Source organism: Schistocerca piceifrons, chromosome 5 (assembly GCF_021461385.2).
Source record: "Schistocerca piceifrons isolate TAMUIC-IGC-003096 chromosome 5, iqSchPice1.1, whole genome shotgun sequence".
Taxonomy (NCBI): domain Eukaryota; kingdom Metazoa; phylum Arthropoda; class Insecta; order Orthoptera; family Acrididae; genus Schistocerca; species Schistocerca piceifrons.
In genome coordinates this window covers 460,159,345-460,185,331 of record NC_060142.1, presented here as the reverse complement: position 1 = coordinate 460,185,331, position 25,987 = coordinate 460,159,345, and the positions used below count along the sequence as shown (strand labels likewise).

The 25,987-nt window shown below is 43.5% G+C and overlaps 1 protein-coding gene across 1 annotated transcript in view; it reads right to left on the bottom strand.

Moving 5' to 3' along the window:
• Positions 1 to 322: 322 nt before the first annotated feature.
• The window catches only part of LOC124799070 (sterile alpha motif domain-containing protein 1-like), a 61,929-nt gene continuing 36,264 nt past the window's right edge, over positions 323 to 25,987 (bottom strand). Inside the window, exon 2 of the mRNA XM_047262609.1 lies at positions 323 to 438. Within this exon, the coding sequence (XP_047118565.1) occupies positions 323 to 438 (116 nt within the window). The remainder of the gene's footprint in view (positions 439 to 25,987) is intronic.

Genomic DNA, 25,987 nt, shown 5'->3' with positions numbered 1-25,987 from the left:
TTCAACTACCTCAGCAGACAAGTTCGTCAGTATAAACTGAGTTAACAAAACCCTCAGAGCCTAGGACAAAATATTCAGACATAGTTATAAATTTAGTACCCAAGGCAGAGTGCTTACAGCAGATACAATAATTCATCCCAACGAGCAGAAAATGATACTTTACCTTCCAACTAACTCCAACGTCCTTCTGCCCTATCCTCTATACCGACCGTTTGCCACCATATGTCCACAACCCGGACTGCCACAGCCGAAGTCCACATACGTCTTCCGTTCGCCTCACGTCAGTGTGAGGGGGCCGGTTATTCTCTCCAGGATTACGACCTTAGTTCCAATTAGCTCCTCCTTGCCGAGCGCCGAACTGCCTCGCATCAACCACCACGGTGGCCTCTTTCGCCGCTGGTGGACAACTGCTGTTGTCCGGCGGCGCGCTCTTCTCAACTGCCGGCCGCGGAGGGAAGTTCAAACACTGGCGCTAGACGCCGTAACATCTTATTATCTTTATGGAAGTGAATGATAACAAATTCAGAGCATATGAAATCCGAATGTCACTGTAAAGGGTGCCCTAACAGTTGCATCAATACACCGTGCACCCCCTCTGGCGGAAACGCAGGTTTCTATTCTCGTAAACAAACTGTAGCGTTGTCCGAAGAACGAGGACCCATAGTAAAGTTCAACAGTCACTGCCACACGCAATGACTAATAAGGGACTACGATGTAGACATGCCCTTAAGTGGTTCCATACACAGCCGCTGCTGGATGCTTATTTACAGGTCAGAGAGAAGTGCCACTCAGTTGTACACTGCATCCATCGCTTAATACGTCAGCATCGTCGTAGTAAGATGCAGCAACGAGAACTGTATTAGAAGCAGAATTATGTATCAAAATTTAGGGTCAATTGCACATTGTGATGTAGGTCTATCATTCCATGTGGAACAAAGTGCTAACAGTTAATTGACTGCGACAGTAAAAATACATGTCCGCTATGGGGCCAAGGATAGTTTCTGCGGTTAAGTATTATATCTCAAAGACTTTTATTAACGTGAACTGCCGGCCGGAGTGGCCGAGCGGTTCTAGGCGCTTCAGTCTGGAACCGCGCGACCGCTGCGGTCGCAGGTTCGAATCCTGGCTCGGGTATGGATGTATGTGATGTCCTTAGGTTAGTTAGGTTTAAGTAGTTCTAAGTGCTAGGGGACTGATGACCTCAGCTGTTAAGTCGCATAGTGCTCAGAGCCATTTGAACCATTAAAGTGAACTACTACTTTTGTGTGTGTCTTGGAGTATCTGCCCGACCTCCTCATGAAGTAAATCTAGCATTACTACAACTCCACTACACGGTTGATTATAAAGGTGCTGAATGGCATTCTGGATAGATTGTCCCACGCATCTTGCGCCTTTTATTGCAATTCGGCAATGGTTCTTACAAGCCCTGAACAAAGCGTAATTTCCCTCGCCGTCATGTCACATACGTGATCAGCTGGCGAAAGATCTGCTGGCCTAGTTGGCCACGGCAGTTGTTGCACACCACGAAGATCATATTCGGTCGCAGCAGCCCTAGGTGGAAGTGCGTTGTCTTCCTACCGAAGAAATGGCAGCAGCACGGGGATAACAGACTGCGCAATGTAGTGGTAACTAGTTACTTTACCCTGCAAAAACACCAAAAGTGACCGCGAGTTGCAACTGATACCTCCCCCCCCCCCTCCCCTCCCTCTAGACCAAGCCATGAAACCAGCGATGGGACCTATATGTCGTGAGCGAATGCGCTCTTTTGTAGGCATCTCCCCAGATCCACGCTATGCTCGTGTACGTCCACCACTCGTCTACAGACAGAAACTAATTCCATCAGTAGAGGTAAAAGAATACCATTCCACCCCCAGCCAACTCATTCACGACATCAGAGCAGCAATGCTTGCGGTGTCTTGGTATCAGTGATAGCTGGACCAGAGGCACACATGATCTTAATCCCGCTGCAATCAGACGGTTCCACATGGTCACAGCAAGTGCAGCATATACCTAGATTTCGTCCCTTGATAGAATTTGGTCGGCCACCGCTGCTCTCACAGTGTGCCTCATCTTGACGTACTTCTGTATTACACGGACGTCCAGAAACTGGTCTAGAAGTGTGGGGTGTTTCACAGATCCTCCTTTAAAGCAGCGATACACCATTGATACACTGTGTCAATCTGAAGCACTCCGTCGATACGAGCTTCCAGCTTCCTGTACGGCCGTAATGCGATCCCTTTAAAATGGCTGAAGCTGATACGAAGTAGCAGTGCCTGTGCTATTAAGAAGTACGATGCAATGTTCCTTCGGACATGCATGCATATCTGGAGGAACATTCCGTCGCCCTTCTGAAAAACACAGGCACTGCTATTTCGTATATATTTGGCAATATCAGGCATTTGACTCTCGATAAATATGTCCTTCCCGGAAGGTAATTACGTAACTTTCGAGTGCAGGTTGCGACACAACGAAGGCGACGTATGGAAGTTTTGGTCTGGCCGTCAGCCGTGCACGGATAGCTGAAGCAGTCTAGGTGACCATTCGAGTAAAGTAGGAAATCAGAATTCGAGTCCCAGTATGCCAGAAAATTTCTATTTAATTCTATTATAGTCCCGAGGGTGCCTCCTATTCGCAACTGCGATGTGGCTGCTGCTGTTTGACTGAGTATGTACTGGTACTTTGGGCATGGTTATACCCTAGCATGAATTTTGCAAAGACTGTTAACCCCTCAAAGCGCAGTTACTGCCTGCAGAGGCAAAATGGAAGGTGCAAACGGGCATCCTAACACTGCAATGGCTCAGTACAACATACACTATGTTATCAAAAGTATCCGAACACCTGGCTGAAAATGACTTACAATTTTGTGGCGCCTTTCATCGGTAATGCTGGAATTCAGTATGGTGTTGGCCCACTGTTAGCCTTGGTGACAGCTTCCACTCTCGCAGGCATACATTCAATCAGGTGCTGGAAGGATTCTTGGAGAATGGCTTCCCATTCTTCACGGAGTGTTGCACTGAGGAGAGGTATCGATGTCGGTCGGTGAGGCTGGCACGAAGTCGGCGTTCCAAAACATCTCAAAGATGTTCTAAAGCATTCAGATCAGAACTCTGTGCAGGCCAGTCTATTACAGGGATGTTATTGTCGTGTAACCACTCCGCCACAGGCCGTGCATTGTGAACAGGTGCTCGAGCTTGTTGAAAGATGCTCGAGCTTGTTGAAAGATGCAATCACCATCCCCAAAATGCTCGTCAACAGTGGGAAGCAAGAAGGTGCTTAAAACATCAATGTAGGCCTGTGCTGTGATAGTGCCACGAAAAACAACAAGGGTTGCAACCCCCTCCATGAAAAACACGACCACACCATAACACCACCGCCTCCGAATTTTACTGTTGGCACTACACACGCTGGCAGATGACGTTCAACGGGCATTCGCCTTACCCATTCCCTGCTATCGGATCCCCACATTGTGTACCGTGGTTCGTCACTCCAAACATCGTTTTGCCACTGTTCAATCGTCCAATGTTTAAGCTCATTACACCAAGCGAGGCGTCGTTTGCCATTAAATGGCGTGATGTGTGGCTTATGAGCAGCCGCTCGACCATGAAATCCAAATTTTCTCACCTCCCGCCTGGCTGTCACAGTACTTGCAGTGGATCCTGATGCAGTTTGAAATTCCTGTCTGATGGTCTGGCTAGATGTCTGCCTATTCCACATTACGACCCTCTTCAAATGCCAATGATCTCTGTCAGTCAACAGACGAAGTCGGCCTGTACGCTTTTGTACTGTACGTGTCCCTTGACGTTTCCACTTCACTATGACATCGTAAACAGTGGACCTAGGGATGTTTAGGAGTGTGGAAATCTCGCGTACAGACGGATAACACAAGTGACACCCAATCGCCTGACCACGTTCGAAGTCCGTGAGTTCCGCGGAGCGCCTCATTCTGCTCTCTGACGATGCGCTTCAGTCTGGAACCGCGCGACCGCTACAGTCGCAGGTTCGAATCCTCCCTCGGGCATGGATATGTGTAATGTCCTTAAGTTAGCTAGGTTTAAGCAGTTCTGATTTTTCTAGCGGACTAATGACCTCAGATGTTAAGCCCCGTAGTGCTCAGAGCCATTTGAACCATCTAACGATGTCTAATGACTACTGAGGTCGCTGATGTGTAGTACCCGGCAGCAGGTGGCAGCACAGCGCACCTAATAACAAAAACGTATTTTTTCGGGGTGTCCGGATACTTTTGATCACGTAGTGTGTTAAAACTGATTGGGCATCTCTTTTCCTGGCACTGAATGTACTGCGTTGCGGGTACAGCATTTGTGAACGGTTTCATTCCCATCATATCAACAAATGTAATACAGATGACATCAGATCGGTTCAGATTTTCTCCCATTTTACCGCGGGCTCAGTACGGCCGCACTTGGTGCTCGCGGTACCGTCCAACAGTCGCAGGGACTACAGCCAGTTTGCTCCCGAATCGCGGTGTCGGACAACACTGGTGCCCAGAGTCGGCTAGGGCGTTGTCGCCGATCAGCGTCGCGTCTCCCGGCGAGAGGTGGGAACAGCGGTAACCGAGGGCGGAAAGAGCGCCGGTAATCCCCGGGCGCGAGTGACAGGTTGAGAGGCTGCGTGAAATGTGGCGGCTGCGGAGATGGCCGCCGCGATAAGGCGGTCCTTGACCCGGAGGGTGGGGGCGGGCCCTTCACCAGCCTCCATCCAGGCCGCGCTGGGACCGGCGCAGTGGAGCTCGCGTCCGTCAGGGCAGCCGCCTCGCAAATCAGAGCGCCGGCGGCGGCTGCAGAGACTGGCGGCTCGGCGGCCGCGCGCCGGCCGGCCTCCGCTACTGGGCACGCCGCCACGCCGCGCGGCCCGTGGGAACTGCCGCTGCGGACGCCGGCCGCATAAACCTCTCCACCTCCCTGAACTTCGCCACTCTGGCTCGTACTTCTGGCCAGTGTCATTCTCTGCTGGCTGCTGCGCTTACGCCACCGGAATAGCATTAACGGCGAAGTAGCTGCCACTGTTTACTGTTACAGACGATAGACAGCCCCAAGTCGCTCGTGTCAGTTATCTCTGCTTCGTACAGCTAAGCCCCTCACTCTGATATGTTGCCATAGCGTAGGTACCTGCTGATCAGTCAGTTAATTTCTTTCTAGTTTTCACTTTCTTCCGTGAAATCGTTCTACCTGTAAAAGGGGCAGTCAAATGAAAACAGGATTGGTCGAGAAAATACTGTTAATGCATTCAAGGCAAAATGGTTGTGATTGCCTACGCAAACATGGTTGTACACAGGAGTGCACCCGTTCGTCTGAACGCATCGGGGTTCCAAAAACATGGAATTCGCATGCGGAGAAATAGGGACTAGACAGAGAATGTGTGAGGGCTCCCCAGCGAAATACCTGCAGCGTAGTTCAATAACCTCGCCAACATGTCGGCGAACTGTCACCATGTTATTTCCACACTCACGGCCGTCGATTTGCTTCGAGCGATGAGGTGCATACCTGGGTGCAATCGTGGTTCCATAGGCAACTGCAAACAGTTTTCCTTGAGGGTATTGACCGTCTTTTCTCACGTCGGATAAACGTACCAACACTTACGGCGATTACTTTTGAAACGACAAACATTTTATTTACGTTTTTTTTTTCGTCTGTGTCGTTTGCAGTTTTGCAGTGTCTGTGCTTTACACCGGCTATACAGTATAAAATTGTTAAGTCTTTCATGGTCACTTATTGACAGACTGCCTGTTCGCTTCTGTCTCGAGTTCTTCGGCCGATATTTCTTTTTTTATGTTTTTTTGGACGTTTCGCCAGAACGAGTGCCTCACATTGTCAAAGCATCACCTTCCACTGCTGGTGGTGGACTGGAGTCAAGTTCGCGATCTGGCGGGCCCAAGTCTAAAGGATTTTACGTGGTCGTTTCCGCCGCAGTTCTCCACATGCTGCCTCCAACGGCCTCTATAGATCGAACAAAGTGGTGAGAGTTAATTTTCAGTGTACACATACTTGTCACAGGGTCCCTGGTTTACTTCATGTCGCAAATAATATTTTCGCTTGTTAATCACAGTTGCACACTATGTGCTTACAACTTTCTAGTACTTCACCTCCGTGTGGAGGTAATAAGAGTAACAAGTTACACTTTATTATGTATCCTCACCGCTCCCCTCCGCAGCTCCCCTGTGGATTTCACATAAATTATGATCTTGAACGTAAATTCAAGTTCTAGTAGGGCCATTTCGAAGGTAATACCTCCTACTTTTACTAATAGAAACTACCGGAGACACATAAAACACAATACCATGGCTAAATAGAGCAATATTTCAGCAACAATCATTTATCCACACATCCGTCACCATTCTTTACGCATTTTTTTCAACGATCAACCGGAGCCTGCATGCCACGTTTGCAAAAATCGGACCAGCTGAGGCTATCCACTTCGTTACAGCTTTGACAACAGCATTCGAGCCTTGAAAATGTTCGTTACTTAGTCCATCTTTCAGAGGTCCAAAGAGATAGAAGCCTAAAGGCGCTAAATCGGGACTGTGCGATAGATGAAGTAAGACAGTGTAGCCGAAATTTGCAATGAGTTGTGTGGTCGCAAAACTGGTGTCGGGCCTGAAGTTCTCATGTTGCAGGTGAAAGTTGGTCTTCTGCTTTGGCCTTACCCTAGAAATTCTGGCTTTCAGCCTACTCAGTGTCGTCTTCTAGCGTGCTGAATTGACAGTTTCTCCATGCTCCACGACATCGAAAAGAGCTGTCCCAGAAGTCTATGCGTATCACATTTCCTGCAGTCGTCTGTGACTTGAATTTCTTCTTTGACGGAAAACACACATCTCGCCATTACATGGACTGTCTTTTGGACTCCAGCTCGTCTCATGTCCCGACAAATTTCCATTCGATGAGTTTTTTTGTAATTCTGTAAGCATCCGTGGGACGCATCTCGCACGGACTTTGTAATTACCAAGATATTCCAACGTTGTTTCCACGGCATTAGAGCCATCATTCAGCTTTGCACATAATTCTCTGGTCGGTATCCGCCGATAACCACGGATGAGTTAATCAGGACGCTCTTCATTGAGAGGGATGATAGCTGTGCACGGTCCACCGGGCTTTGGCTTGTCATGCAGACCCTATTCACCATCCTGAAAATGCTGTACCCATCGTCTCACATTGCTCATTGCTGTTGCATCGTCTCCATACACCTTTAGCAAGAGTCGATGGATTTCAATCGGCGCAGTTCCTTCATCAGTGAGGAATTCAATCACACATTGCTTTCTATACGCGCGTCCATATCAGACCCTATTCTGGAACACTCCTCTGCAGGCACCAACAACCGCAGAACAACCGATCTACCTGCAAGTGAAAGAGGAAGGTTCGAGCATTAGCACTACGCCAACGACATCTGGCGCGGACATCCAGATTCACTACAAAAAAAAAGAAGGCATTACCTTCGGAACGACCCTCCTATTATATGAATAATTATGTCTGTTTGTTTAAGCTTTGGTGAAGAGATGTTGCATGGAAGGCTTGTCACTGATAGATAAACGAAACTGCTTGCTCTCAACTCTTGAAATGTCCAAAACCAGTAAAAAAGTCTGCAGATATTTTTGGTCAGTTCATTTTAGCTGAAAAAATTGGGATTGCGGAAATAGAGCAAAACAGGAATGATAAACATATACGCCAGCTAATGTCGTCACTGCGCCTTAGTCTCTTCCTGAGACTTAATTTGAAAGCTGGAGGTCGCGTTTGCGAGCGTCGACAAAGTCCTAGTGTGTATGTGTGGTCCCACCGCTGCAATGTCAACGGACCATCCGGGTGCTGTCCGTTATTGTTGTCGCACTGCCACAATATTTTAACATCGGTGCATACTGAAATATCTTAGTTGCTGTTCGATTTGAATTAAGTAATTGCGGTATATTACCCTAATCAACACAGTCTACGCAGATGCCACCTTTACCTCACAATTGTGGTTTTTCGTATAAATAATCATGTATTTATGCACTTTACGTCGTCAATAATAATTTTGCGTAATGAATGATACAAATGTCGCTCACACTGGAATTAAGTCTTTTACCGCTGTTTGCGAACTACCGCAAACGGGTGAATTTCCAACTTGAGAATGCGCCTCAATTTTCGCAGGTAGCCCCAACAACATACACTCCTGGAAATTGAAATAAGAACACCGTGAATTCATTGTCCCAGGAAGGGGAAACTTTATTGACACATTCCTGGGGTCAGATACATCACATGATCACACTGACAGAACCACAGGCACATAGACACAGGCAACAGAGCATGCACAATGTCGGCACTAGTACAGTGTATATCCACCTTTCGCAGCAATGCAGGCTGCTATTCTCCCATGGAGACGATCGTAGAGATGCCGCATGTAGTCCTGTGGAACGGCTTGCCATGCCATTTCCACCTGGCGCCTCAGTTGGACCAGCGTTCGTGCTGGACGTGCAGACCGCGTGAGACGACGCTTCATCCAGTCCCAAACATGCTCAATGGGGGACAGATCCGGAGATCTTGCTGGCCAGGGTAGTTGACTTACACCTACTAGAGCACGTTGGGTGGCACGGGATACATGCGGACGTGCATTGTCCTGTTGGAACAGCACGTTCCCTTGCCGGTCTAGGAATGGTAGAACGATGGGTTCGATGACGGTTTGGATGTACCGTGCACTATTCAGTGTCCCCTCGACGATCACCAGTGGTGTACGGCCAGTGTAGGAGATCGCTCCCCACACCATGATGCCGGGTGTTGGCCCTGTGTGCCTCGGTCGTATGCAATCCTGATTGTGGCGCTCACCTGCACGGCGCCAAACACGCATACGACCATCATTGGCACCAAGGCAGAAGCGACTCTCATCGCTGAAGACGACACGTCTCCATTCGTCCCTCCATTCACGCCTGTCGCGACACCACTGGAGGCGGGCTGCACGATGTTGGGGCGTGAGCGGAAGACGGCCTAACGGTGTGCGGGACCGTAGCCCAGCTTCATGGAGACGGTTGCGAATGGTCCTCGCCGATACCCCAGGAGCAACAGTGTCCCTAATTTGCTGGGAAGTGGCGGAGCGGTCACCTACGGCACTGCGTAGGATCCTACGGTCTTGGCGTGCATCCGTGCGTCGCTGCGGTCCGGTCCCAGGTCGACGGGCACGTGAACCTTCCGCCGACCACTGGCGACAACATCGATGTACTGTGGAGACCTCACGCCCCACGTGTTGAGCAATTCGGCGGTACGTCCACCCGGCCTCCCGCATGCCCACTATACGCCCTCGCTCAAAGTCCGTCAACTGCACATACGGTTCACGTCCACGCTGTCGCGGCATGCTACCAGTGTTAAAGACTGCGATGGAGCTCCGTATGCCACGGCAAACTGGCTGGCACTGACGGCGGCGGTGCACAAATGCTGCGCGGCTAGCGCCATTCGACGGCCAACACCGCGGTTCCTGGTGTGTCCGCTGTGCCTTGCGTGTGATCATTGCTTGTACAGCCCTCTCGCAGTGTCCGGAGCAAGTATGGTGGGTCTGACACACCGGTGTCAATGTGTTCTTTTCTCCATTTCCAGGAGTGTATTTCCATCGGCCTTCCGGAGAACGTCGTATCGGCCTGTCATAGAAAAGATTTCGTTTCGGTCCCCGTAGTGGGTCGTTCCAAGAGCTACTGCATTTTTTGAGGGACATGTAGGCTTCCACGCCAGTGTTCCAGCGTGGCTGGTGAATCACAGTGTTGACTGGCGATCTAACTGTGACGTAGACGCGTTCGATGCGTTTGTGAAGAGGAAGGAAAAGGATCTGCTCACCTATAAGAGGGAGGTACAACCAAGTATTTAAAGTAAGCTAATCGCGAAAAACACTGCTCAGACCCGGCCGTTGGTGAACGGTGCTTTTTGGAGGAGCTCCACACGGAGCATATAGTTTTCGATAGGTTGTTAAGGAGGAGAGAAGCAGTAGATAGTGGACAGGCAGAGAAAGAGTTGTGACCGGACTGTCGGAGTGAGAGTCGTAATCAGACGGAAGTGGAATTATCGTGTGGTAGCTGCATGGTACACGTTAAATTAAGTGTCGAGTGCGAGACACCTCTGATCAATTTTCGGTTTGAAGATGCAGTTCCTGGTCCTGTATCGAGCAGTGGGTGGCTGTGGCACTTCGGCAGAATCACCGCTGTGGGGCGCAGTTCCCTGCTTTGCATACTCCCGATGGTGCAGGGTAAGCATTGCTCTGCTTCTGATTGGTAAGAACTTTGGAGGTGGCCAGAATGAGATTTTCACTCTGCAGCGGAGTGTGCTCTGACATGAAACTTCCTGACAGGTTAAAACTGTGTGTAAGACCGAGACTCGAACTCGGGACCTTTGCCTTTCGCGGGCAAGTGCTCTACCAACTGAGCTACCAAAGCACGACTCACATCCCGTCCTCACAGCTTTACTTCTGCCAGTAGCTGGTAGAGCACTTGCCCACGAAAGGCAAAGGTCCCTAGTTCGAGTCTCGGTCCGGCACACAGTTTTAATCTGCCAGGAAGTTTCAACGTTGGAGGTGAATTGCTCACCGTGTATGGCGTTCGCACCTACAAACAGGACCAGTCGTAGCCCCACATACATACGATGCGCTAGCGGGTAGATTGCCGTTCAAATTCTCTAACAAGTCAATGAACTACAGTCAGATAGCGTTATCCACATTCTAAGACGGAACCATGAGGCAGGGAGCATCCATTCATACGCACCACAGCACTTTTGTGTTCATGCTAATTACGAGTTATTTATGTTTGCTCATCTAATTTCACTCCTGTATTGTCGACGACAAATCTGTGTAATCACACTGAACATCTTTAATTTCAGCGGAAATAAGACTCTATAGTCATCTTTAAAGTAATCTATGTGGGAGATACTTAAAGTAATTGAAAATCTGTTACATTAAGTCCACTTAAGCTTCTCATTAGGAGAAAAATATTAATTAGATTTGATCTCCATTGAGCATAGTTTTATAGTGGTGTAGCTGAAGGATGACTGTCACCTGACAGAGGTAAGGAGTGGTATCCCACACTACCAAAATAAACTCACACCACGAACGTTTTGTAGTGTTTACTGACTCTCACGTTAGCAGCTTGCTTCCAGTCCTGGCAGGTACAAAAAAGGACAATTTTGTTGGTTTAAATGAATACCCTGAAACTTCCCCTTTGAATGAAAAGAAAGATTGTGTTGGTAAACTCCTACGTTATTTTATACAGAAACATACTCAGACGGTTTTCTCTTTACGTATTCTGATCATTTCTAAACTTGCGCACAATATTTTAGCGCAACGCACTTTGACTTACTAATCCCTACAAAAGAATAGCACTGACTAACAATAACCTATACCTTTCATGAATCACTTACCTCACAAAAATCTTCGTTACTCGAACTACTGCAATACAGCGAGCGACAATATTGCCAGCTAAATAAAATATTCTAACTACTGAAGGCACTAACTACTGATAGGCATGTAGTTAGCAAGTGAAAGATTTTGATAGAGAACAAACAATGTATTTACCTTAATAGTGTTCAAAAGTCATAATATATATATATATATATATAAATTCTTGACATCAATTTTGACAAATTTCTTTTTTCTGACGGACACACGTGCAGATCGTCCTCTCATATTTACATCTCAAAACTCTGGCATTTCTCTCCCCACATCCACCACTGATGGCGGCTTACCTACAACTGCCCAACGCTACGCGCTGTTCACATCCAACAGCCCAACGTAACACTAACGAACAATCCAACAATGAGTTCACCCAGCCACAGACTTCACATAGCGCAGTCAGCGATTTTAATACAGAGCGCTGTGTGGCGTCACCAACATAAAAACCTAAACAGCCTACTTACAACCTCAAATATCGCTTTCGATCAGCGTTAAGCTCTCCATCAACCTATAAGTGAACCTCAAAATGTGCTGCATGCCTGTGTTGCTATAGAGCATATACTGCTAGGTATTCACACAATCTATCGCATACATTTACTGGAAGAAATCAACCTACGACGATTCATTACACGGCGGTTACTGACTGTGGCTTGACGAAAACGTACGAATTTACGACGAAAAAACTGCATGAAGTGTCGCTTCTAAGTGGAGACGAAACGAGGCATAAAGCCGCAAGATTAATATGAAACAATGTAAGTCAGTCAGATTGGACCACAAACTCTAAAATTAATTTTGAGCCATACTCATGTCTTCCTTATTATTGTCATACAATACCCGTCATATAAGAACGGGTTGTAAAGTTGATGCATTAAGTTGTTCTGAAAGCGGTGCTGATATTCAAGATGATAAAAGCGGGTTAAAAGCTGTGAGCTATGTGGGGAAGTTATCCTTGTGTTTCTGAGCAACTGTTTCACCAGGTATCCAGTCTAGTTTACCATTTTGCCAACCAGACTAACATAAATTATGATCATTTAATAGTCATCTTACGACAACCGGTGATAGATATATAAAAACAGAATTTCTATAAAAAGAAATAGATCAGATTATATTTGGACATTTATTTTAACATTGATCATTGGTCCATTAAAATTTCAGCACATTAAACTTGATTTATAACTAAACTGCTGTCTTATCTAGGATTGTGAAAATGTGGGATTGTAATCTTACGGAACACATCAAATATGGAGCCAAGATTGGGAGGCTGCATACAACACTGCGTTCATAAAATAACGCACGAAGAACGTTGAAACATATGCAAGAGGAAATTAACCACAACCAACCGATTCAATTTTCACCCAAAGAAGTTACGGTCGTAGCGCAATCCTGTCCGTCATGAAATTACCACACACTAAATTCATACTAATTGTCTGTGAAATTTTCTCGAAAAGAATAGCTGAGGGCTACTTTGATGATTACACCACATACTTCACGTGGTCAACTTGGTTAAACAAAGAGTGTAACTCCACAATAATTTTGATAGTTAAAATAAATTACATCGAAACGCAATATACAATAGAAAAATCTCGAACTGGTTACTATAGTCATATTATTAACCTGATTGGTCAAGCAATTATAGAAGCACGTAGTACATCCCACGTGGGTTGAACATAAAGAAAAGTTGCTATATTGAAAAATATTGTCAAGACGAGACATTATAATCTCACAAACATTCGCATTTAAGATTGATGATCTCAGTTAGAGTTATCATCAACACGAGGTTCCACTTTGCTCACAAAGTAGTGACAAAGCAACTACTGGAAGATATTCTGAACTTCACACTCGAATTACACTGCATTGAAATTTAAGATAACATAAGACATTTTAGATCTAAACCTGAAACAAAGGCAATTAAATTTTCAGTTAAGCTGAACCTTAGAAATCCATTGTCCTATGGACGCGCTTAGCCGGAGATCTTACCACTTCAGACGCTCGCCACGGACAAATTGGCGTGGGCCCCTCTCGAGGGTGCCTCACTGATACAATGATAAGTGACCAGAGAAGCAGCTTCCTATACCAACATGAAGAGGGACGGACAGGACCATACCAAGAATAGAAACCTCTTTGCTTTTAGAAAGCGTAGCTACCTGTTCCGATGTTGGTCCTGTTGTTCTCTAGCAGACAGGCTTGTCTGCTACTATCAAGCATGCAACTAGAAATACATTTGCTCATTCATCCTCTCACACAGAAGGGAAGAGGGATGACAGTATCTTATCATATACCGTATACAAAAGAAAGCGGATGTAGGTTCCATATAAGACTGTGTGACATGAATTACATATAAACAGTGTTTGGAAGTATAGTAGTGTGACAGATCGTTCTTGTTTATGTGTAAAAGTAACACGTTCCACTGCTCAGTCTCCTCCCACATAGAGTCAGAAACACCACAGTAAATTTAGAAGTGGAATGTATGCCGTAAATGACAACAGATTTAAGAAATTAACATGAAAGGAATCCAACAGATACCTTTGAGGTTTGTCTACCTCCGTTGTAGTCGAGCGTGATATGCAAGTCTTAGACACTTCTTGTGGAGCTGCATTCAACAACAGTTCAGCATTTTATTCTCTCCAAAGTGATTAACGGTAGCTGAGGCTTCGGACAGAGCGAGAGGGGGCTCAGCGCCGGCGTGACAGCCGCTGCCGGGCGTCCTCAACTGGGCCCCAGAGAGCGTCGACGAATGCGGTGTTCAGAGGCGGCCAGTCGGCCAAAAAATCTTTAGCAAAAACATTATTGGACAGGAGTGTTGTTACCAGTGTGTCAGAAAGTGAAACACATTGTATATTTGCTGCTATTACACTAAAGACTTCAGCATGTTTGCTCAAGTTTTCAAACTCCATGAGTTCTAAAGTAATGCGGATGTCAGCGTTCGAATACTGGTTCGACACAAGGATTTTCGTAATTTTCTTTCAAGTTTCAGCATGACACACCTACTTGTTGGTGGAAATTTATTTTGATTTTTAACGTCTCTTCATTCGTTGGGAACTGACCGTAAATAATGAAAAGTGTGAGGTAACCCACATGAGTGCTAACAGGAATCCGTTAGTTGCACGATCAGTCAGTCTAATGTAAAGGCCGTAAATTCAATTTGACACCTAGGAATTACAATTACTAACAATAAATTGGAAAGAACATACAGAAAATGTTGTAGGGAAGGCAAACCGAAGATTGCGTTTTATTGGCGGAACACTTAATAAATGTGCCAGCCGAAGTGGCCGTGCGGTTAAAGGCGCTGCAGTCTGGAACCGCAAGACCGCTACGGTCGCAGGTTCGAATCCTGCCTCGGGCATGGATGTTTGTGATGTCCTTAGGTTGGTTAGGTTTAACTAGTTCTAAGTTCTAGGGGACTAATGACCTCAGCGGTTGAGTCCCATAGTGCTCAGAGCCACTTAATAAATGTAACAGATCTACTAAAGAGACTGCCTACACTACGCTAGTTCCTCCTTTTTGGGAGTAATGCTACGCAGTCTGAGATCTTACCAGATAGGATTAAAGGAGTATATCGAGAGAGTTCAACGAAGAGACCACGTTCTGTATTTTCGAGAAACAAGGGACACAGTGTCACGTACATGATACGGGATTTGGGACGGACACCACTAAAACAAAAGCGTTTTTCATTGCGGCGGAATCTTGTCATGAAATTTCAATCACCAACTTTCTCCTCCATATGCGAAAATATTTTGTTGACACCGATCTACATAGGGAGAAACATTCATCATAATAAAATGGGGGAAATCATATCTGTTACGGAAAGACATAGGTGTTCGTTTTTCCCACATGCTGTTCTAGTTTGGAATAATAGAGAACTATTGTGAAGGTGGTTTGATGAACCCTCTACCTGGCACTTACGTGTGATTTGCAGAATATCCTTGTAGAATAACGATATGAGACAGATTCGACACCCAAAAAGACACCACTCTATTCTTCACATCATTTCAAGTTCAGACATGCCACTCCTAGCTACTGGTGAAAAATAATTCGATATTTAACTTGTCGTCATATATAGTCATCGACGATATGTGCGAGGTTCGATTCCCAGTCATCACTGTACCTCTCGTCACGTCATTTCAAGTCCAAACATGCCCACATCTCTATAATGGTGAAAGAAACATACATTCAGTGCCGATTGGGGTAGAATATAACTGCAATGGGTAGTGGGTTCGAATCCTGTGAAAGCAAAAATTATTCATTTTTCTCGTCATTGTAATTTCAAACATCTCGATACTGCTAAGAAAATTCGACATCTGGTAGCAGTTAGTGCTTATATACCAATCGGATTAGGTGCTAGTTTCGAGTCGCCATCCAACACATGGATTACATCATTTCAAGTTTGCTACCTGAGAATGAAACCATACTTAACTTCATGCTGGATAAGAGACCCAGCCTAGTACAAACATCTCGCAACGTATTTTCATGTTCACATTACCTAACAGATTCTGGCTAAAATGTGTTACATCACGTCTCTTTATGGCTAGTCATCAATAACGATCAGTGCTATGGTCGAGTCTAGGTCAAGTACGAACATTTTTCTTAGTTTGGTTTTCAATCCACATCCAGAACAAAACAGATCGTCATGTCATTTAAATTCAAAGTATATACACAGCTCACAGCTCATTTTTAGTGTCACAGTGTGTCTGATAACAAATGTGATTGGTGGTTTTCGAACTGCAAATAGATCAACGTGCCATCATCAATATAGTGGAATTACATGTGATAAATTGTTGATGGTAAGGTTTCGATAGAGCGCTAGATGTTGTTCATCATTGCTTTTGTTACTGGTTAGTTCGATAATATTCTGGTTTAAAACTACTCACTTAGTGAACTAAGGTTCATAGGTGGCTGGAAAATCTTTTAGAGGGCAAGAATACTTCGGATTATGGTAGAGATTTGGGAGTTCAGATGTTTTTGAAAAATCTCCTACTCACAAAAAAAATTTCGTTGTAGTAAGAATTACGAAACGATTGATGTTTTAGAGTTATGGTCATTATTTTCATCAGGTACTAATGGGAATGGTAATACTTTAGAAGTGTCACTTACTGGAATAAATTTTAATTTACAAGTGTCAAGTGCTGTCTCAGGTGCTCTCTGATATTTGTAGTATTGTGGTATTAATTTATACCTATAGTTATTGCCCAACATAGCAGTGTTTTCTAGTGGTCATTTGTGAAAACCATTTTGTTTAAAGAAGTGTCTTTGCCGAACCGGAGTAGAGCACGAGGAAGACAGTTACGTTACGCGGGTTGCACACAAATCAACGGAACGCAGTCCAGGTCGCACGGATACTTTTGCGTATGGCAGTAGATGCAGGCGTATGTGACACCTAAATGAGATGATATTCTTCATTTATGTAGCGTCCGTCCCACCAATAAATATAAATAACGTACTAGCCATACATGAGACATGTGAAGAATCCCTTCTACTTGTAAAACCGAAGGAGAACTACCAGAGGAATAAGCGGATAAAATATCTGATTTTAGTACGATATCTTATACAAAACGAAAAATAAATCATTTCTCTCGTTCATTTGGAAAGTGTCATACCGTAAAATGAGGCGAAGAGAAATAAACTTTGCTGGCGTGTCGGAAGACAAAGGGGAATATCATTGAAATATTTCTTTGTCTAAGTTGGTAGTGTGGACTCTGACCACAATCTATTGGTTATGAACTGTAGATTAAAACTGAAGAAACTGCAAAAAGGTGGGAATTTAAGGAGATGGGACCTGGATAAACTGACTAAACCAGAGGTTGTACAGAGTTTCAGGGAGAGCATAAGGGAACAATTGACAGGAATGGGGCAAAGAAATACAGTAGAAGAAGAATGGGTAGCTCTGAGGGATGAAGTAGTGAAGGCAGCAGAGGAACAAGTAGGTAAAAAGATGAGGGCTAGTAGAAATCCTTGGGTAACAGAAGAAATATTGAATTTAATTGCTGAAAGGAGAAAATATAAAAATGCAGTAAATGAAGGAGGCAAAAAGGAATATAAACGTCTCAAAAATGAGATCGACAGGAAGTGCAAAATGGCTAAGCAGGCATGGCTAGAGGACAAATGTAAGAATGTAGAGGCTTATCTCACTAGGGGCAAGATAGATACTGCCTACCGGAAAATTAAAGATACAATTGGAGAAAAGAGAGCCACATGAATGAATATCAAGAGCTCAGATGGAAACCCAGTTCTAAGCAAAGAAGGGAAAGCAGAAAGGTGGAAGGAGTATATAGAGGGTCTATACAAGGGCAATGTACTTGAGGACAATATTATGGAAATGGAAGAGGATGTAAATGAAGATGAAATCGGAGATACGATACTGCGTGAAGAGTTTGACAGAGCACTGAAAGACCTGAGTCGAAACAACGCCCCGGGAGTAGATACCATTCCATAAGAACTATTGACGACCTTGGGAGAGCCAGGCCTGACAAAACTCTACCATCTTATGAGCAAGATGTATGAGACAGGCAAAATACCCTCAGACTTCTAGAAGAATATAATAATTCCAATCCCAAAGAAAGCAGGTGTTGACAGATGTGAAAATTACCGAACTATCAGTTTAATAAGTCACAGCTGCAAAATACTAACGCAAATTCTTTACAGACGAATGGAAAAACTTGTAGAAGCCGACCTTGGAGAAGATCAGTTTGGATTCCGTAGAAATGTTGGAACACTTGGGGCAATACTGACCCTACGACTTATCTTAGAAGAAAGATTAAGGAAAGCAAACCTACGTTTCTAGCATTTGTAGACTTAAAGAAAGCTTTTGACAATGTTGACTGGAATACTCTCTTTCAAATTTTGAAGGTGGCAGGGGTAAAATACAGGGAGCGAAAGGCTATTTACAATTTGTACAGAAACCAGATGGCAGTTATAAGAGTCGAGGGGCATGAAAGGGAAGCAGTGGTTGGGAAAGGAGTGAGACAGGGTTGTAGCCTGTCCCCGATGTTATTTAATCTGTGTATTGAGCAAGCAGTAAAGGAAACAAAAGAAAAATTTGGAGTAGGTATTAAAATCCAGGGAGAAGAAGTAAAAACTTTGAGGTTTGCCGATGACATTGTAATTCTGTCAGAGACGGCAAAGGACTTGGAAAAGCAGTTGAACGGAATGGACAGTGTCTTGAAAGGAGGATATAAGATGAACATCAACAAAGCAAAACGAGGATAATGGAATGTAGTCGAATTAAGTCGGGTGATGCTGAGGGAATTAGATTACGAAATGAGACACTTAAAGTAGTAAAGGTGTTTTGCTATTTGGGGAGCAAAATAACTGATGATGGTCGAAGTAGAGAGGATATAAAATGTAGACTGGCAATGGCAAGGAAAGCATTTCTGAAGAAGAGAAATTTGTTAACATCGAATACAGATTTAAGTGTCAGGAAGTCGTTTCTGAAAGTGTTTGTATCGAGTGTAGCCATGTATGGAAGTGAAACATGGACGATAAGGGAATAGAAGCTTTTGAAATGTGGTGCTACAGAAGAATGTTGAAGATTAGGTAGGTAGATCGAGTAACTAATGAGGAGGTATTGAATAGTATTGGGGAGAAGAGAAGTTTGTGGCACAACTTGACTAGAAGAAGGGATCGGTTGGTAGGACATGTTCTGAGGCATCAAGGGATCACCAATTTAGCATTGGAGGGCAGCGTGGAGGGTAAAAATCGTAGAGGGAGACCAAGTGATGGATACACTAAGCAGATTCAGAAGAATGTAGGCTGCAGTAGGTACTGGGAGATGAAGGAGCTTGCACAGGATAGAGTAGCATGGAGAGCTGCATCAAACCAGTCTCAGGACTGAAGACCACAACAACAACAACAAGTTGGTAGTGAACAAGCCTAACAGTTAAATTATGAATTTCAAAGTTGGCGACCCTGCCAAATGATGATTTGTTCACTCTGTGACAAACATTGGATGTGCTACTAAATTTTCTTACTTTGAAATTTATCTGTAAGTATCAGTCTAAATTATTTTGTTTTAATTTAAGTACTACGTGGCAAGTAAATTTGCCTATCTTTGTTTGTTTGATTGAAAATGTAGGGTTACGTTTCCGGAGAGGAAGATAAAGAATTTGACGGAAACGAAGAACCACCTGCCACTGTTTTCAACCTAGGAGATTATGCTGTGATTAAAATACATAGGAAAAGTAAACAGTCATTCAAGTTGCTTACATGTGAGATCTGTTGTTTAGAAAGCGATTGGTAAGAACTTTGGAGGTGGCCAGAATGAGATTTTCACTCTGCAGCGGAGTGTGCTCTGACATGAAACTTCCTGGCAGGTTAAAACTGTGTGTAAGACCGAGACTCGAACTCGGGACCTTTGCCTTTCGCGGGCAAGTGCTCTACCAACTGAGCTACCAAAGCACGACTCACATCCCGTCCTCACAGCTTTACTTCTGCCAGTAGCTGGTAGAGCACTTGCCCACGAAAGGCAAAGATCCCTAGTTCGAGTCTCGGTCCGGCACACAGTTTTAATCTGCCAGGAAGTTTCAACGTTGGAGGTGAATTGCTCACCGTGTATGGCGTTCGCACCTACAAACAGGACCAGTCGTAGCCCCACATATATACGATGCGCTAGCGGGTAGATTGCCGTTCAAATTCTCTAACAAGTCAATGAACTATAGTCAGATAGCGTTATCCACATTCTAAGACGGAACCATGAGGCAGGGAGCATCCATTCATATGCACCACAGCACTTTTGTGTTCATGCTAATTACGAGTTATTTATGTTTGCTCATCTAATTTCACTCCTGTATTGTCGACGACAAATCTGTGTAATCACACTGAACATCTTTAATTTCAGCGGAAATAAGACTCTATAGTCATCTTTAAAGTAATCTATGTGGGAGATACTTAAAGTAATTGAAAATCTGTTACATTAAGTCCACTTAAGCTTCTCATTAGGAGAAAAATATTAATTAGATTTGATCTCCATTGAGCATAGTTTTATAGTGGTGTAGCTGAAGGATGACTGTCACCTGACAGAGGTAAGGAGTGGTATCCCACACTACCAAAATAAACTCACACCACGAACGTTTTGTAGTGTTTACTGACTCTCACGTTAGCAGCTTGCTTCCAGTCCTGGCAGGTTTAAATGAATACCCTGAAACTTCCCCTTTGAATGAAAAGAAAGATTGTGTTGGTAAACTCCTACGTTATTTTATACAGAAACAGCTGAGTAAAATTGAACGTACTCAGACGGTTTTCTCTTTACGTATTCTGATCATTTCTAAACTGACACACAATATTTTAGCGCAACGCACTATGACTTAGTAATCCCTACAAAAGAATAGCACTGACTAACAATAACCTATACCTTTCATGAATCACTTACCTCACAAAAATCTTCGTTACTCGTACTACTGCAATACAGCGAGCGACAATATTGCCAGCTAAATAAAATATTCTAACTACTGAAGGCACTAACTACTGATAGGCATATAGTTAGCAAGTGAAAGATTTTGATAGAGAACAAACAATGTATTTACCTTAATAGTGTTCAAAAGTCATAATATATATATATATATATATATATATATATATATATATATATATATATATATATATATATATAAATTCTTGACATCAATTTTGACAAATTTCTTTTTTCTGACGGACACACGTGCAGATCGTCCTCTCATATTTACATCTCAAAACTCTGGCATTTCTCTCCCCACATCCACCACTGCTGGCGGCTTACCTCCAACTGCCCAACGCTACACGTTGTTCACATCCAACAGCCCAACGTTACACTAGCGAACAATCCAACAATGAGTTCACCCAGCCACAGACTTCACACAGCGCAGTCAGCGATTTTAATACAGAGCGCTGTGTGGCGTCACCAACATAAAAACCTAAACAGCCTACTTACAACCTTAAATATCGCTTTAGATCAGCGTTAAGCTCTCCATCAACCTATAAGTGAACCTCAAAATGTGCTGCATGCCTGCGTTGCTATAGAGCATATGCTGCTAGGTATTCACACAATCTATTGCATGCATTTACTGGAAGAAATCAACCTACGACGATTCATTACACGGCGGTTACTGACTGTGGCTTGACGAAAACGTACGAATTTACGACGAAAAAACTGCATGAAGTGTCGCTTCTAAATGGGGACGAAACGAGACAAAGCCGCAAGATTAATATGAAACAATGTAGTAAGTCAGTCAGATTGGACCACAAACTCTAAAATTAATTTTCAGCCATACTCATGTCTTCCTTATTATTGTAATACAATACCCATCATATAAAAACGGGTTGTAAAGTTGATGCATTAAGTTGTTCTGAAAGCGGTGCTGATATTCAAGATGATAAAAGCGGGTTAAAAGCTGTGAGCTACCTGGGGAAGTTATCCTTGCGTTACTGAGCAACTGTTTCACCAGGTATCCAGTCTACTTTACCATTTTGCCAACCAGACTAACATAAATTATGATCTTTTAATAGTCATCTTGCGATAACCAGTGATAGATATATAAAAACAGATTTTATATAAAAAGAAATAGATCAGATTATATTTGGACATTTATTTTAACATTGATCATTGTTCCATTAAAATTTCAGCACATTAAACTTGATTTATAACTAAACTGGTGTCTTATCTAGGATTGTGAAAATGTGGGATTGTAATCTTACGGAACACATCAAATATGGAGCCAAGATTGGGAGACTGCGTACAACACTGCATTCATAAAATAAGACACGAAGAACGTTGAAACATATGCAAGAGGAAATTAACCACAACCAACCGATTCAATTTTCACCCAAAGAAGCTACGTTCGTAGCGCAATCCTGTCCGTCATGAAATTACCACACACTAAATTCATACTAATTGTCTGTGAAATTTTCTCGAAAAGAATAGCTGAGGGCTACTTTGATGATTACACCACATACTTCACGTGGTCAACTTGGTTAAACAAAGAGTGTAACTCCACAATAATTTTGATAATTAAAATAAATTACATCGAAACGCAATTTACAAAAGAAAAACCTCGAACTGGTTACTATAGCCATACTATTAACCTGATGGGTCAAGCAATTATAGTAGCACGTAGTACATCCCACGTGGGTTGAACATAGAGAAAAGTTGCTATATTGAGAAACATTGTCAAGACGAGACATTATGATCTCATACACATTCGCATTTAAGATTGATGATCTCAGTTAGAGATACAGATCATCAACACGAGGTTCCACTTTGCTCACAAAGTAGTGGCAAGGCAACTACTGGAAGATATTCTGAACTTCACACTCGAATTACACTGCGTTGCACTTTTAAGATAACATAAGATATTTTAGATCTAAACCTGAAACAAAGGCAATTAAATTTTCAGTTAAGCTGAACTTTAGAAATCCATTGACCTATGGACTTAGCAGAGACGCGCTTAGCCGGAGATCTTACCACTTCAGACGCTCGCCACGGACAGACTGGCGTGGGCCCCTATCGAGGGTGCCTCACTGATACAGTGATAAGTGACCAGAGAGGCAGCTTCCTATACCAACATGAAGAGGGACGGACAGGGCCATACCAAGAATAGAAACCTCTTTGCTTTTAGAAAGCGTAGCTACCTGTTCCGATGTTGGTCCTGCTGTTCTCTAGCAGACAGGCTTGTCTGCTACCATCAAGCATGCAACTAGAAATACATTTGCTCATTCATCCTTTCACACATAAGGGAAGGGGGATGACAGTATCTTATCATATACAGTATATAAAAGAAAGCGGATGTAGGTTCCATATAAGACTGTGTGACATGAATTACATATAAACAGTGTTTTAAAGTGTAGTAGTGTGACAGATAGCCCTTGTTTATGTTCCACTGCTCAGTCTCCTCCCATATAGAGTCAGAAACATCTCAGTAAATTTAGAAGTGGAATGTATGCCGTAAATGACAACAGATTTAAGAAATTAACATGAAAGGAATCCAACAGATACCTTTGAGGTTTGTCTACCTCCGTTGTAGTCGAGCGTGATATGCAAGTCTTAGACACTTCTTGTGGAGCTGCATTCAACAACAGTTCAGCATTTTATTCTCTCCAAAGTGATTAACGGTAGCTGAGGCTTCGGACAGAGCGAGAGGGGGCTCAGCGCCGGCGTGACAGCCGCTGCCGGGCGTCCTCAACTGGGCCCCAGAGAGCGTCGACGAATGCGGTGTTCAGAGGCGGCCAGTCGGCCAAAAAATCTTTAGCAAAAACATTATTGGACAGGAGTGTTGTTACCAGTGTGTCAGAAAGTGAAACACATTGTATATTTGCTGCTATTACACTAAAGACTTCAGCATGTTTGCTCAAGTTTTCAAACTCCATGAGTTCTAAAGTAATGCGGATGTCAGCGTTCGAATACTGGTTCGACACAAGGATTTTCGTAATTTTCTTTCAAGTTTCAGCATGACACACCTACTTGTTGGTGGAAATTTATTTTGATTTTTAACGTCTCTTCATTCATTGGGAACTGACCGTAAATAATGAAAAGTGTGAGGTAACCCACATGAGTGCTAACAGGAATCCGTTAGTTGCACGATCAGTCAGTCTAATGTAAAGGCCGTAAATTCAATTTGACACCTAGGAATTACAATTACGAACAATAAATTGGAAAGAACATACAGAAAATGTTGTATGGAAGGCAAACCAAAGATTGTGTTTTATTGGCGGAACACTTAATAAATGTAACAGATCTACTAAAGAGACTGCCTACACTACGCTAGTTCCTCCTTTTTGGGAGTACCGCTACGCAGTCTGAGATTCTTACCAGATAGGATTAAAGGAGTATATCGAGAGAGTTCAACGAAGAGATCACGTTCTGTATTTTCGAGAAACAAGGGACAGAGTGTCACGTACATGATACGGGATTTGGGACGGACACCACTAAAACAAAAGCGTTTTTCATTGCGGCGGAATCTTGTCATGAAATTTCAATCACCAACTTTCTCCTCCATATGCGAAAATGTGTTGTTGACACCGATCTACATAGGGAGAAACATTCATCATAATAAAATGGGGGAAATCATATCTGTTACGGAAAGACATAGGTGTTCGTTTTTCCCACATGCTGTTCTAGTTTGGAATAATAGAGAACTATTGTGAAGGTGGTTTGATGAACCCTCTACCTGGCACTTACGTGTGATTTGCAGAATATCCTTGTAGAATAACGATATGAGACGGATTCGACACCCAAAAAGACACCACTCTATTCTTCACATCATTTCAAGTTCAGACATGCCACTCCTAGCTACTGGTGAAAAATAATTCGATATTTAACTTGTCGTCATTTATAGTCAACGACTATATGTGCGAGGTTCGATTCCAGGTCATCACTGTACCTCTCGTCACGTCATTTCCAGTCCAAACATGCCCACATCTCTATAATGGTGAAAGAAACATATATTCAGTGCCGATTAGGGTACAATACAACTGCAATGGGTAGTGGGTTCGAATCCCGTGAAAGCAAAAATTATTCATTTTTCTCGTCATTGTAATTTCAAACATCTCGATACTGCTAAGAAAATTCGACATCTGGTAGCAGTTAGTGCTTATATACCAATCGGATTAGGTGCTAGTTTCGAGTCGCCATCCAACACATGGATTACATCATTTCAAGTTTGCTACCTGAGAATGAAACCATACTTAACTTCATGCTGGATAAGAGACCCAGCCTAGCACAAACATCTCGCAACGTATTTTCATGTTCACATTACCTAACAGATTCTGGCTAAAATGTGTTACATCACGTCTCTTTATCGCTAGTCATCAACAACGATCAGTGCTGTGGTCGAGTCTAGGTCAAGTACGAATATTTTTCTTAGTTTGGGTTTCCATCCACATCCAGAACAAAACAGATCGTCATGTCATTTAAATTCAAAGTATATACGCAGCTCACAGCTCATTTTTAGTGTCACAGTGTGTCTGATAACAAATGTGATTGGTGGTTTTCGAACTGCAAATAGATCAACATGCCATCATCAATGTAGTGGAATTACATGTGATAAATTGTTGATGGTAAGGTTTCGATAGAGCGCTAGATGTTGTTCATCATTGCTTTTGTTACTGGTTAGTTCGATAATATTCTGGTTTAAAACTACTCACTTAGTGAACTAAGGTTCATAGGTGGCTGGAAAATCTTTTAGAGGGCAAGAATACTTCGGATTATGGTAGAGATTTGGGAGTTCAGATGTTTTTGTAAAATCTCCTACTCACAAAAAAAATTTCGTTGTAGTAAGAATTACGAAACGATTGATGTTTTAGAGTTATGGTCATTATTTTCATCAGGTACTAATGGGAATGGTAATACTTTAGAAGTGTCACTTACTGGAATAAATTTTAATTTACAGGTGTCAAGTGCTGTCTCAGGTGCTCTCTGATATTTGTAGTATTGTGGTATTAATTTATACCTATAGTTATTGCCCAACATAGCAGTGTTTTCTAGTGGTCATTTGTGAAAACCATTTTGTTTAAAGAAGTGACTTTGCCGAACCGGAGTAGAGCACGAGGAAGACAGTTACGTTACGCGGGTTGCACACAAATCAGCGGAACGCAGTCCAGGTCGCACGGATACTTTTGCGTA